At 35.0% G+C, this 15116-nt stretch overlaps 1 protein-coding gene across 1 annotated transcript in view; it reads right to left on the reverse strand.

Annotated features, from left to right (window-relative positions):
- Nucleotides 1–15116, reverse strand: part of CAMK4 (calcium/calmodulin dependent protein kinase IV) — a 229664-nt gene that overhangs the window by 32664 nt on the left and 181884 nt on the right. Inside the window, 2 exon segments of the mRNA XM_021006993.2 lie at nucleotides 8596–8670; nucleotides 10674–10764. Coding sequence (XP_020862652.2) covers nucleotides 8596–8670; nucleotides 10674–10764 — 166 coding nt within the window.

Consider the following 15116-nt stretch of genomic DNA (forward strand, 5'->3'; position numbering starts at 1 on the left):
AGCTCTAAAGTCTTCAAGGTGAACTGCCAACTCATTTTGTGACTTTGAACAACTTCTTTTGCTCCTATCTTTCTGGGTTTTAGTAAATGAAAGTTTTCTCTTTCCCTTTAAACCACCAAACTATTAACACATATGAGGCATCACACTTCTTTGTCCACAAGGTAATTTGAGTTTTTATATTTACATCAAGGTTCATTTAACCCCTCCCCCCCAAATTGTTCAAATAAAACTAAAAGTCATTTCTTCATACACATATTTTAAGTTTCTATTAAAGCAAAGTTCTTTTCCCACTTTTATCAAGCATCAAAATGTTCACCTAGACAAGGAAAATATCTTACATTCTTTGAGTCCATATAACTTTTTTATGTAAAAATACTATTTCTGTCCTTTTTCCTTTTAAACTATTTCATATGAACAGAATAATGTCTTAAAGAGACATTACATTACAAAAAAATGCAACTCCTTCATGCAGTTTCCCTTTCCGTGGCTGTCAACTTTTAGGCTAAGAGGTTCAGCCATTGCTTCTTCATAGCTATGTCCAGGAACTCAGGGAAAAGAACTCTTGCTACCCCATTACTGTTCCTAGAAACTACAATCTCTTGGGTTAAGAAACTCTGCAATCCTCTTTTCAGGGATGCCAGAATAGGGGAACAGGGTCCTGTTATTTAGAAGCTTTGCTTTACCTCCTCTTCCTCCTGTCCCCCAAACTCCAGGGACCAAAGTTTGGTCTCATTTTTTTTCACTAAAGGGCTCCTACAGTTGTATGTCTTTTATAGGCCCAATGCAAATGGGAATCTTAGATCTACAACAGTGTGAGCTATCATTCCCAATGCCATCATTTAATTGCTAATCCTCAGATATCCCAGGACCAGGAAATGTCCTTATCTAGGTATTAATGAACATGTCCACACTGTCCTCAGGTGGATGTAGTCAGCATTCCAAATAATACCCTCATCCTTGTAACTTCATCAATCAGATCATGCTCTCCTGAGCAATTTCTCTATAACTCATGCTACCCTAATTTTAGAAGCATATTTGTTATTTGTTATTCTGCCAAAATCTAAGCTTATAGAACAAAAGTTCTTGGCACCTTTAAGTGGCTCAGTATTGAAAACGGATATGAGATTTTTTTTTTAATTAATGGAAATTACTTCTGCCTTGTTGCCCACTAAGGACAACTGTACCTTTTGATCTTTATATTTACTTTGTCTCTCTTTATTAGAAAGTAAGCACCCTGAGAACTTTTCTACTTGTGTCCCTAGTGCTTAGTACAGTTCTTTGTACACAGTAAACATTTAATGAATGCATTCAAAGAACAGTACTTTTTAATTTTAAATCTATCATTGCTCGCCTCAGTAAGCAGTGGAAGATAAAATGGTGACTCCTCTTGTGGCAGATACAGGATTGACCATCATTCTTCCTCTATTTTGCTCTTCTCTTCATTCCCTCATAAGAATTGGGAAGTTTATATGACCTCAAGTCAAGGTTAGCCAAATTAGGCCCAGGAAAGGCCATACTACTTTCAGTAATAATTGTGTGCCTTATATTTTGTTGCTGAATCATTGATTATTGTTGAATAGTATATTATTATGTGACTCATTTTTCTAGATTATCTGTTACGAATTTCCATTAATAGCCCATGTACTTAATTCTACCCACTAAATCTCTCTCTCTCTGTCTGTCTCACATATACGCACACATACGCATGCACACATGCACGCATGCATACACACACACATGCGTGTGTACACACACAGAAATTGTATTCATCTCATGGGCTGCAGTTCACCAGTTGCTCTAGTGGTTTCTAGTTGAAAAGAGGTAAAATAAGTGCTGGCCTTTAATTGATTTGAGGTGCTGTAGCCCCACCAACAGATAATGGATAGAAAAATGGAGAAAGTCAATGACAAGTTGAAAAAAACCTAGAAGCCTGTTAACATACTTGAAGAGAGAATTAAACCCTGTAAGAGACCTTGTGCTTCTGTAAGATGAAACATATGTACATGATATTTATATATATATATACTATATAATATGTATGTGTATAAATATACATGTACATATAGACATGCATATATGATTATACTATGTGTATGTAGTATACTATAAAATTATACTATTATTATATTTTTAACTAAAATTATACTATTTTAGCCTCTCCTGAGAATGTCTTTGTTTCATGTGATGCAATGATTCTATTATTTCTTTGAACTCTTCTCATCTAGTGGTAGTGACTGTTCCCTCAAAGTTCATTCAAATTGTGTCTTTCCCAAGGAAAAAGACAGTTGAACTGAGAGAGAATCCAGTGCCTTAGTGAAATCAAAACCTAGTATCAAGTTGTCTTTAGTTGAGCAAATACTTTTTTATGAATTGGATAGACAGTTCAAATGTTATACTAGTGCCCACAAAATATTGAAAGAACATGAGGAAAATAACTGATACATTCAGTAAATTGCTCAAGAAGACTTTGTGGAAGAACACGGACATGGGCTAAGAAAACATAAGGTGAGTTGTCATTTGTGCCTGTTGTTGGAGTACCCACCTCCATCAAAGAATCAGAGTGGTTTATGATGAAGAACAATTCTGAGCAAAATAACCCAGTATTAAATATGTGAAAACCTGAAATAACCCAATATCAGGAAAAGAAATTAGACCAACCATAAATAAGCTCCCAAAAAGGTAGAGGACAGTGGGGGGGGGGAAGGGCAAGAAGACAAAGACAAAATGGATTTACAAATGAATTCTATCAAACATTAAAAGAACAATTAAATCTAATGCTACATAAACTTTTCCATAAAAGAAGATGCCCTTCTAATCTCTTTCTATAATACAAATGTAGTCTTGATATCAAATCTAGGGAGAAAAAAATCAGAAAGAACTATAGATCGTTGTCACTAATGAACATTGATGAAAAAAATTTTAAACAAAATATTAGGAAGTAAGTTTAAAAAGCATATTAGAAGGAGTATGCAATATGACAGTATGTATTTATACCATGAATTCAGGATTGGGTCAACTTAAGGAAGACCACAAATACAATAAATTATGTCAATAATATAAATAATATAAAAACTATATTATTGTATCAATGGATTGTTTAAAAAGGCTTTTGACAAAACTTAAAATGTATTTTTTTATTTAAAAACCTAGGAAATATATGAAATCCTTAATAGTGTAAATAAATTCAAAATATAGAAAATAATATCTATCTAAATCTAAAAGCAAATGGGTTATAAAGTGGAGAAAATCAGGTAACAAGAAAAGTCTTTTCAGCAAGTTTCATTGATAAAAATCTAATTTTCAAACTAATAAGAACAAAATTTATCCTTCAATAGATCAATGGTCAAAGTATTTGAACAGGAAGTTTTCAAGGGAAGAAATCCAAGTTATCAAATAATCATATAAAATACTTTAAATCATTAATAGAGAAATGCAAATTAAGGCATCTTTGAAATTGTACCTCATACTCATTAGACTGGAAAAGATGAAAAAAGAGGAAAGTAGATGTTGGAAGGGCTGGGGGGAAAACAGGCACACTGATACACTGTTTTGGAGTTGTGGATTGGTCTAGTCATTCTGAAAAGTAATTTGGTCCTATGACCCATGCGCATGTGCTTTGACCCGGCTATACCACTATTAGGCCTATGTACCGAAGACATTAAGAAAAAAAAGAAGGGGACCTATATGTGTAAAAACACTTAGAGCAGCTCTTTTTTTACTAGCCAAAAATTGGAAACTAAGGAGTTATCTACCTATTGGAGAATGGCTAAACAAATTATAATGTGAATGTAATGGAATACTATTGTGCCATAAGAAATGATGAAATACACAATTTCAGAAGAAACCAGGAAGATCTCTCAGATCTTATGAAGAATGGAGTGACCTGAACTAGAACAATTTATACAATGTCAACACCATAGAGAAAAATAATTACATAGAGTGTAGAAGAATGGTGGTAGGGCAGGGAATTTTATTCTGGGAATGATGAATTGAGCCATAGGGGAATATAATTGGTAATCAGAACAGCATACTCCCACAAGGTAAGACACAAGAAATATGATTGGGAGGGTGCAGTGGCAGCAGAAGTAATGGCAGAGTGGTATGGAAGGAAAATGATAGTAAACTTGGTCAGATAGATAGGGCTGAATAGATAGGGTGAACTCTTACTAATCAGGCCAGCATGACCCAGGGGTAGCTTATAGAGGTGACAGTGGCAAGGCAGCACTATACCTCACTCCTCTCATAAGAGGGAGGGATTATGGGTGTGGAATATTTCATATACTATCAGATGAGATCAATACATTTGTTATATAACCATTATACTCTGTTCTCACTCTCTAAGAGCAAGGCATACTACATTTCCTTTTCAGGCTTCAAGGTTTTGAGTGGTTTGTTCCTACTATCTGGATTCCCCCAATGGTAAGCATCACTGTTAGAACCTCATTTTCATTTAACCACTTGATATGAATTAACTTTTATAAAAGGGGTATTTATTTCAAAGATATGGCAAGAACAGAAATAGAAACAATTCTGCCTAACACTTTAGGGCCATACTTTCTCCTATCTCCCTTAGATTTTAGCGGGGGAAAGTGGGATCACTCTTGGAAAAGTTTATTGGTCCCCCCAAGTTCATATTCAGATGTAATATGACTGCCAGATGAGTTATCATCTCTGCTACCCTAGGCTAGGTCCTGAGAGTCACTCCTTGCTCTTCAGCATATTAATGGTAAAATGGCTACAAAAACCCAGACTCAGTATGCCTGAATGCTATTCTCCCTTAACCTCAAATGAAAGAACAAAGTTAGAGGCAGGCAAAGAACCACCTCAGGGCCACTTGGCAGCCTCAGTGATGAGGGTATAAGACCTCTCCCCTTATAGTGTTGTCTGCAAAAGGAGTCCAAAAGATAAAAGAGTAGCCAAAGAGACATAGCCAAAGAAACTAGGCTGAGGCAGACTCAAACCTTTCTGAAGTTGTTCCCATTTCTGACAATGCAGCCAATCAAATAAACAAACAAAAAAATTAATGAATAAAGGCTTCTCTTAATCACATGGTTAACAGACCAAAAACAGGAACAGAATTTATACCCATGCTCCACAGTCTCTCCAAGACACTTCCATTCCACATCTAAGTGCTTATAAAGCATTTTAAGGTTTGCAAAGTGCTCTACAAATGTTATCTCATTTGATAGCCTGTGAGGTAGGTGCTATTATTACCCCCCACCTACAGATGAGGAATCTGAATCAGACAAAAGTTACATGACTTACCCAAATAGCTAGGTAGTGTCTGAGTCAGGATTTGAACTCTGGTCTTTCTGATGCCAGATCCAGCATCTGTTCCACCAGCTAGCTACCTTATTATATCATCACAACTCTCCTGGAAGCAGGCTCCTCATACTTTCTACCTCTATTACAATTAGTTTTGCTGAAATTTTTTTCTACTTTAAAAATCATTGTTATAGGGGCAGTTAGTTGGCGCAGTGGATAAAGCACCAGCCCTGGACTCAGGAGGACCTGAGTTCAAATCTGACCCCAGACATAAAACACTCACTAGCTGTGTGACCCTGGGCAAGTCACTTACCCCCATTGCCTAGCCCCCCCCCCAAAAAAAAATAATTGTTACAAGAGATGGTTCATTGGAGAAAGAGGTGGAGAAGAATATATTTGGAAATGAATGCCAATTGATAAATAATCAAAAGACATGATAAAATAATTTTTCAGAACTACAAACTATATGGGAAAAACTTTATGGGAAAAAATGCTCTAAATCACTACTATTCTTAATGCAAATTTAAAGAACTCTGAGGTGCCACCTCACACCCATCAGATTGGCAAAGTTGACAAAAAAAAAAGGAAAATGACAATTGCTGGACAGGCTAAGGAAAAACAGGTACATTAATGCACTGTTGAAGAAGCTGTGAATAGGCTCAACTATTTTGTAAGAGGATTTGGAACTACGACCAAAAAGCTTTCAAACTGTGCATAAGATTGGAGACACCACTGCTAAGTATATACCCCAAAGAAATAAAAGAAAGAGGAAAAAATCATATATACAGAAATATTTATAACAGTGTGTGTGAGTGACTCTGGGAAAGTCACTTAACCCCATTGCCTAGCCAAAAAAAAAAGGAAGAAGCAGTGTGTGGGTGTGGGTGGGTGTGCGCACACGCACAAAGAATTGGAAACTGAGGGGTGTCTATCAATCTGGGAATGGCTGAACAAGCCATGATATATGGATGTGATGGAATCCTACTTTGCTGTAAGAAATTATGAAGGGTATGGTTTCAGAGGAATCTGGTAAGTCTCGTATGAACCGATACAGAGTGAAATGAACAAGCCAAGAAAACAATTTATACAGTAACAGCAACATTGTAAAGACAAACAATTTTAAGAGACTTAGGAATTCAGATCAACATAGTGACCAACCACTATTCCAAAAGATTCACGATTAAACATGCTCCCTACTTCCTGATAGAGAGGTGATGAACTCACAGTGCAGATTGAGACATGCACACACACACACACACACACACACACACACCATGCACACACATACGTGTATATATGAAATGATCAGTGCAGGAATTTGTTTTGCTTGACTATACTTGCTTGTAACAGGGTTTTTTTTTTCTTTTTCATAGAGGGGAAAAAGGGAGATAGGTGGAGAGAATGTGGATCTGGAAAAAATTGAATTTAAAAGTAAATAGATGCCTTTATGTCAGTGGAAACAAGGGCACCAGTCAAAACAAGGATTCATTTTAAAAATTCTGATTTTTCCAAATCTTTCCAAAAAGAATTTCCCAAAATTGGAAAATATTGACTGTTTTTTCTATTTTAACAAACTGCATTTTTCACTCCTAGAGAATCATAGAATTCAAAGCTGAAAGGGATCAGAGCTTAAAGAGGATCTCCTCTACCTCACATCAGACAAGTGATAATCCAGAGTTTATTTGAAGATGTCCAATTATTTGGAACTCATCACTTCTCAAGGCTATCCTTTCCACTTCTAGATACCCCCAATTGCTAAGAAATTTTTCCTTCCATAAAACCTAAATTTGCTACTTTATAATTTATACTTATCTTCTATTTCTGCCCTCTGACCATAAACAGAACAAATCAAATGCCTCTATTTTGTGGTAGACCTTTAAATACTTGAAGAAAGTTAAAATATCTCCTCAAGTCTTCTCTTCTTTAGACAAAATACCCCCAATTCCTTCCACTAACATTCATATGACCTAAATTTGAAGCTTTTCTCCACCCTTCTTGCCTTGTTTAAGATCATCTGTAGCTTAGCAATATTTTTCCGAAAATACAGTTCCCAGGAGTGAACATGGTACTCCAGACATACTTTGGCCAAGGCAGAGTACCGAATGAAAATCACTTCCTTATTACTGGAAACTCTGAGACCGTATTAATGGATCCCAAAATTTCATTTGCTTTTTTGACTGATACATTATTACTGCTGACTCATATTGAATTTGTATTCCATGATTCTCCCTATCAATTTTTTCAAATTGTTGTTTAACTATGTTTCTCCAAACTTATACTTGTGAAGCTGAATTGTGAACCTTGGTGTAATAGCACTGAGGTAACAAATGTAGACATGTGCTCACTCACATTGCCCAAGAAAGGAATTCCATGGACAGTGTTCCCAAATGGCCAGTGTCCTGTGTAGAAAATATGGAGGTGGGATTGATCATGAAAGAGATTTGATCCTGATATCTAGTCTTCTAGCAGAAGAAGAAGGATATTTTGGACATTGCTAGCCCTAGACTGTCTCAAGTGTAACCCCAAGTCTGAGATTTCAAGGATCAAAATTTCTGGGAAAGAGAAAGGATATTTCTTGAGTAGTGTACCTCCTGGAAAGAGAAGAGGAACATCCACAAAGTCCCTGTAGCCAAAGCAACAGGTAAGATATGTAGCCACATCATGGAGAAACAAGAGATCAGGACTTTGCTTCCTGTCCCCTACTATTACAGTGAGTATTTTTAAATAATGCTGGTCTGATGTGATGAGGATTGCCTGTCAACCAGTTAGAAAGTGTGTGCTTTCGGGGATCCCAAACCCAGAGGGCTTTGTAAATCTCAAATGAACTGTGTAGGACCTTGTGGAAGGGCTAGGAATTCACTAGAATTTGGAATGTTGCCCCAGTAGAAACTTCATCAGATTTATTTGCTACTGTGAATCTTCTTCATTTTTGGCTCTATTACCCACATTTATGGAAAACTAGCTTCTAGGATATTTGGAGATTTTCTTGGAGGTAAAATCTTGGTGGGAACAGAAAGCCAAAGAGAATATGACTACTTTTGGCTAGGGCAATGTTTATTTTATGGTGATACTACCCCTTTGGCCAAAATGTCTAGCCTAAGCTTACTTTCCCACCATCTCATTTCTATCACTTTCTCCACCTTGAATTTTCTCTACTGATCTTGAAGAAAGGATATCTAAGACACTGGCCTTTCTTCCTCCCAGTAAAGCCCTCTCCTTCAGAGGTAAGATGGAGAAACTGAGAGAAAGTGATGTTGTATCCTCTAGATTTAATTCTTTCTCTCCCCTGTGCCTGTCTTATCAGCCCCTAATCAGTAAGAGAGAACATACCACAGTATCCTGGTGTTCCACAAACAGTCTTCATGGTAACTTGATCCTCCACAATTTTAGAAAGCCCAAAATCAGCTGTTAAAATAAAGGGAGCAAATCACAAAACAATTCAAAATTTTCACATCTGCTGTGCAATGGCAGACTATTCTTCTGTACACATGACCCTCAATAAAATACTTTTTTTGTCAGTGGAAGGCTGAGGGCAAAAAAAAAAAGTTATAGGGAGAAAAGTTTGAAGCTTTTAATAATAGAGAAAATTTTAAAAAGTAATCTTATGATCATCTTCTCATCAATCCATGCCAGAAGATCTTAATCTTTTTGGGGTCATAGATCCTTTTGGCAGTCTGGTGAAGACAGCTTCTCAGAATAATTTTAAAGTAGTTCACATGTCAACAATCAAATGAGTTAAACATGTCAAGGGTTTTGTAACCCTTAAAGTGATATATAAATGCTAGCTATTTTTATTTTTATGATCACTGTTTTAAGTGTATAAAAAATATATAGAGAATTTCAACAGAAACCAATTATGTTCAAATACAGTTATCGAAGTATTAAAAAAAAGTTCATGGACCCCAGGTTAAGAATCCCCAATCTATGCCAATGTATTAAATACTTCTTTCAATGAAATAGACAAGCAAAATAAAATAATATCGGGTTACCAGTCCTGACCTTAGTGAAATGCACAATTATTGACAAGAATAGTGTCGATAAATAGAACAATTCGGAACTTCTGAATTATTTAATGAGAATGAAATGCAAAACAAAAAAACTTCATAACAAAGTTTGGAGAAAATGGTCATTAATGAACAGAAATATGAAATATCTGTATTCTGCCAGAATATAGACAGCAAATTGCTAGTAGATATTTTGGGGACAATAATCAATTGCTATCAAAAAAGAAAGAAAAATAGTTTTTCAAACAAAAAAAACTTCAGTCAAATATTTCATTTGAGCTAAGCATTGCTTAAAGTTGTTATCATTTTGAGCCATTTGTCAAGCTAGAATCATCTGACTCAGGAAACACATGAAGCACTTTGTTGGAAATATTTTATTTCTAGAACCCGGAGTGAAATTTTTGGCATTTTAACTTTAACAATTTAACTACATTCCCATTAAAGGTGACTATGAGTTGGAAGTATTTCAAAATGCAAAGTTCTATTGCATAAATTATTATCTATTAATCTATCATCAGATAAACTTCCTTTAGGATAACATTTCCAAAAGAGAGGTCAAGGAAAATGAGATCTTTCCTCAGGTCCGTTGCCTTTTGTGTGGTTTTTCTAATGGCTGTCCACAGCAAATTCTAGATGACTTTCACCATTTTCAAAAGAATTTCTTTTTAGTGACTACATTCATGAAACGGACCTTACCATATGTATGAGCTCATTTTCAGTGGCCAGAGATAAATACATAGATTAAGGACACAGAAGGTACCACATGCTCATTACAAAATGAAGTGGTATTTAGGGAATGTATTGACATTTTTATGATATATAGTCTACTCTTGGTTAGCTGGAACTTAATTTAAAAGAAGTTGAATCATTCTGGTTTTTTGTTCTTCGTGTTTCTCCTTTCTCCCTTTTATCATAGGACCACATCTATTTGGGGGGCAGCAAATGATAATTGTGTTAAAAATAATCCCTTCTACAGTAAGAGAAAAAACAAAACCAAGAGATGTTCAGTGACTAACAAGTAATAAGAATTTGCTTCAAGATTCATGGAAGAATAATTCCAAACACCTTTACACTGTCCAGCTGTTTTTTTTTTTTTAAACAGAGTACCATTTGGAAAACTACCAATATCGGGAGATGGACAATTCACTCCTTTTGGACCAGGCTGAGTAATCTTGGGCTAAATTCTTGTTTGCTTAAAATCAAGTCTTTACTATAGCAATCACTTTTCTATATTTAATAGCACAATACATGGCACAATCTCTTGAGACAAAATGCATTTTTCATTCCTTTTAAGCTTCAAAATAATCCAGGAACTACCAGAAAGAAGAAATATTTTACATCCTACTAAAAACATTTATCCACCTATAAAAAGAGGAGTGGGTAAGTCATTAGGTTGTTTCTTACCTATTTTGAGTGGTGCATCTGGTTCTGGAGTTGCATAGAGAAGATTCTCAGGTTTAAGATCACGATGGACAATTCCATTTTCATGTAGGTACTAAATAGGAAAAATCATGTCAGGAAATTCAGAAAATTGTATTTATTGTATGCTCTTATGATATATATGCATATGTATATATGATGAGAAATTTTACTATTTGCATATAACATGAATAAAGAAGTTAACCTAAAAAACAAAATTTTTTTCAAACTAAGAGTAATCAAATTATCGACTATAATGGTTATCTGAATGTGAAAGGCAGTTTCAATGGCGTGGCATCAAGTGGGTAGACTTAGATAATACCTATTAAGAAGCAGTATTGGCTATTCTACTTATATATGCAGCTATAATAATTTAATTATTATTACTTAACATCTTCAAAGAAAAGAGAGTAAGGAATTCAGTGGCCACAAAAGAATATACATATGACTTGGTTATCATTTTAATAGCATAATAACTATATCAAATCATGAAAACTCATGATAAAACAGAGCATATACCATTAAATGTCCCAATTTTCAAAAAAAAAAAAAGAAGAGAATGGAGTCTACACCATTATAGACCAGAGAGTTTGATTTTGATTCCTAGTAAAATCCTAAAATGTGTTATTAAAAGGATAGTAGTGAAATATAGTTCAACTAAATTGATTTTTTTAAATAATGAACTTGCCAAATGTCAATAAACATGGACATTGCCACATAGAACTGTAGATATTCACATGGATTTTTCTTGCCAGAAAGGAAAAAATTCTGAAGCCTAACTGAACTCTGGAAATTGGATTCTTGTAGTGTTTCCTACTACCACTGAGGAGAAAGGTAGCAATGATGGTGATCAAAGAGAACAGACTAGATTTTATGTACTGTAGGCTTGAATCCTACAATGAATGCTCCACTAAGGAGAAAATAATAAAAAATATTGGGAGATATAGGGAAACTGTAACATTCTGATAGATGCTAAAGGTGATCACTCACTGAAGATCAAGACAAGAACCTTAACTCTGCTCCCATGTGCCTCTTGCCACTGGTACTTTATTTCTTTAAACTGTTTCTATTGCCTGAATTTTTGTCTTCTCTAAAGAATGACCAATCATAAAGAATCTGTGCTTCATGTCTATTAATGAATTGTGTGTAAGGGGTAGTGCAGTAAAAGAGGCTAGTGACTACCTAGAAATACCGGAACTAATATAGGACAGTGGTTTGAACCACTGTCTAAAGTAGTCAGTATTTCAACTTTGTCATTTCTTATTGCATGATAGTAACCCATTATCCCTGGCTCAAGGAGTCACTTGCATTTGATTCTCCTTTTTGGTGGAAATTGATTACTCAATGCTCCATGCCTGCTTGAGGGGTGGAGTTGGTGAGAGCTAAAGAGAAGAGACAACCTCATCTTCTTGCTTCCAGCTATGAGAGAGAAGACACATGATTCCAGACTTTCTTAAGATACTTGAAGGGAGAGAAAGACTCTGGGTTGAAGCCAAGATGCAGAGTAGCTGGCAAATTCAGTCATTTCCCTATCCCCAGCTTACTATACTACTGATTCCTTGGATGAGATCTGAGACTCTCCCTCTTCATTGATCTGTTGTCTTGCTCCCAATGGGAAAACTCATTTACTGTGTATTTTCTAGTATGTATTCTCATGTATTTTTTTTTCTAGTTTCTGTTTGCAATTTATTTGATATAAGTTGGCTTATTTACTGTTTGCTATGTATGTTCATTATAGAACTGGCATCTCATAAGAAGGGTCAAGCCTTGGATAATACAATTTGTGGAATTCCTTTCCCATAGTAATAGTAATCAGGACTATAGTTTGAACTGAAAAATTATTTGCCCTAGATTCATAATATTTAAAGGAGCATATATCTATGTCTAATCTATATCTGGGGCTAGACCATACATATATGCACATATATGAATGAAAGTGAAGTATGTATGTGCTATATATATATATATATATATGTATGTATTTCTATACATTTATATATTTCCATAAATATTTCTGGGCAGTTATGTAGTGCACTGGAAAGAGTGCTGAGCCTAAAGTCAGGACGACTCATCTTCCTGAGATCAAATCAGACTTTAATAGTTGTGTGACCATGGGCAAGTCACTTAAACCTGTTTGCCTCACTTTCTCATTTGTAAAATGAGCTGGAGAAGGTAATGGCAAACCACTCCAGTATCTTTGCCAAGAAAACCCCAAAGCGGGTCACAAAAAGTGGGACATGACTAAAATAACTGAACAACAACAATATAAATATTTCTATAAAATTCTATATGTATAATCTTAGTCCAGTATTCCCTCTCTCTCTGAAAAAATAAGTGGTCTTCCTCTGGCCCCTACCTCCAGTTTTACCTTCTCTTAGGAATCAAAGTTTCTCTTGGAAAAGGGGAAAGGAAGGAGACTCTAGACACACCTATTCTTGCCTCCCTGTGACACATATCTACACAGACCCATTTGGACACACATGACCTTGGACCAAAAACACAACATGCTCATGCATGACCTGCATGAGACTCTGTTTGCAAGAATATCACTAAAACTCTTGGTTATTATTTTTTTTGCAAAAATAAAGTGTTTTTTTAAACTAGTCCCCCCCCCAAAAAAAAGCCGTGGAAATTGTTCTTTTACTATCCTGTAGTTCTCCAGTATTTTTCCTCAAGAGCAGTCCATTGTTTTCTGAATGGAGTACTAAGTACAGCTTTTTCACTCAAATCACTTCTGGTTTGTATTGAGTATTCAATTTTATGAGGCCCGTGTTTTTAGGTTCGTTTATACTTTTGCTGGCTTGGAATGAGTTTAAATAGAAATTATTTTCTACAAACCACCTGGTTTATTTACAGTTTAAATTTCCATATTAGCTGATATTTTATTTTTGGTTTTTGATAGCAATTTCCCAGAAAAGATTATCCCCAAATGATTTTTTTTTTGCTGGTTAATCCTGAGGGAATCTCCTTTGACTCAATGAATCATTTTTTTTTTTACCCAGCCTTTCAGGCAAGCAATTTGGGTGATGGGAGACTTTTTTTGATTTAGAAAGATTTTGGCAAAAATTTCTGTGGCCATCTTTCTTTTTTTGTCTCAGAAGGACATTTTGGCTTTCCATACTGGAAAAAAATCATTTTGTTTTCTTTTCTCTTCATAGGAAGCAGATTTTCTTTAGATTCATACATAATTTCATTTCATCCTTGTGGCATCCTGGAATTATTTTTTAATGTAATTTTAATTTTGGTCTTATTGGGTTTTTTTGGAAGTGTAACAAGTTTATCTAAACTGGCTTGGTTTCATCCTAACATGATGTTAACATAAAAATACTGCTGTACATTTCTTGAATTTGTTGATATTGTGTATCTCTTAAAAGCCTGAATGCTACTGTAAGCACAATTAATTGCTTTATGTTGATATATGAAAGTCATTGGCACACTTTTTACAATTTTAATTGGTCTTGTTTTTACTATTGTATTGTTTAAGCACAGTATATTAATCCAATAGACCATTGTTGCAATACATTTATTAATTGTATTAATATTTGTGCATTAATATGGACACACATGGAGCAATCTTTAGAAACAATGAGAGCCAAGGCAATTGAGAAGCACTGTCTTACTTTTATAGTTGAAAAGCATAGATGTTTCCTAATAGTAGAAGTAGACTTAGACCTTCAGAAGGAGTTGGACAGAAAAGTAGAAGGATTGGAAGAGAGTACAACGAAGGCCACTGATGTTAAGGCAGGTGAGACAACTCAGGAAGCTTTTCTAGTCCTGCCCAAGAATTTAGATCATGGAGATATATATATATATATATATATATATATATACATACATACACATATACATACATATACATATGTACACACATATATGTATGCATATATGCATATATACATACATATACATATATGTATGCATATATGCATATATGCATACATATACATATATGCATACATATATATGTATATAGGTGTATATGTATATATACATATATGTGTGTATGTGTGTATATGTATATATACATATGTGTATGTGTGTATATGTATATATACATATATGTATATGTATATGTATATGTATGTATGTATACATACTGACAGCAGGGAGTTATTGGTGGGAATTTTAGTCCACCCTCTGAGGATGGGGAGTTGCCAATCTAATTAAAGGAGGCATTTTTGAATGTAATAATTAAATCTAGGAATTCTACTTCATCTATGAGTAAGGTTGAGGCCACATATCCTATGTTGTCATTATTTAGTCATGTCCAACCCTGTGTGATTGTTGGGGTTTTCTTGGCAAAAATACTCTAGTGCTTTGCCTTTTCCTTCTCCAGCTCATCTTACAGATGAGTAACCAAGACAAATAGGATTAAGTGACTTGCCCAAAGTCACACAGCTAGTAAGTGTTTGAGATCAGATTTGAACT

Source organism: Phascolarctos cinereus, unplaced genomic scaffold (assembly GCF_003287225.1).
Source record: "Phascolarctos cinereus isolate Bilbo 61053 unplaced genomic scaffold, phaCin_HiC Scaffold_4;HRSCAF=312, whole genome shotgun sequence".
Lineage (NCBI taxonomy): Eukaryota > Metazoa > Chordata > Mammalia > Diprotodontia > Phascolarctidae > Phascolarctos > Phascolarctos cinereus.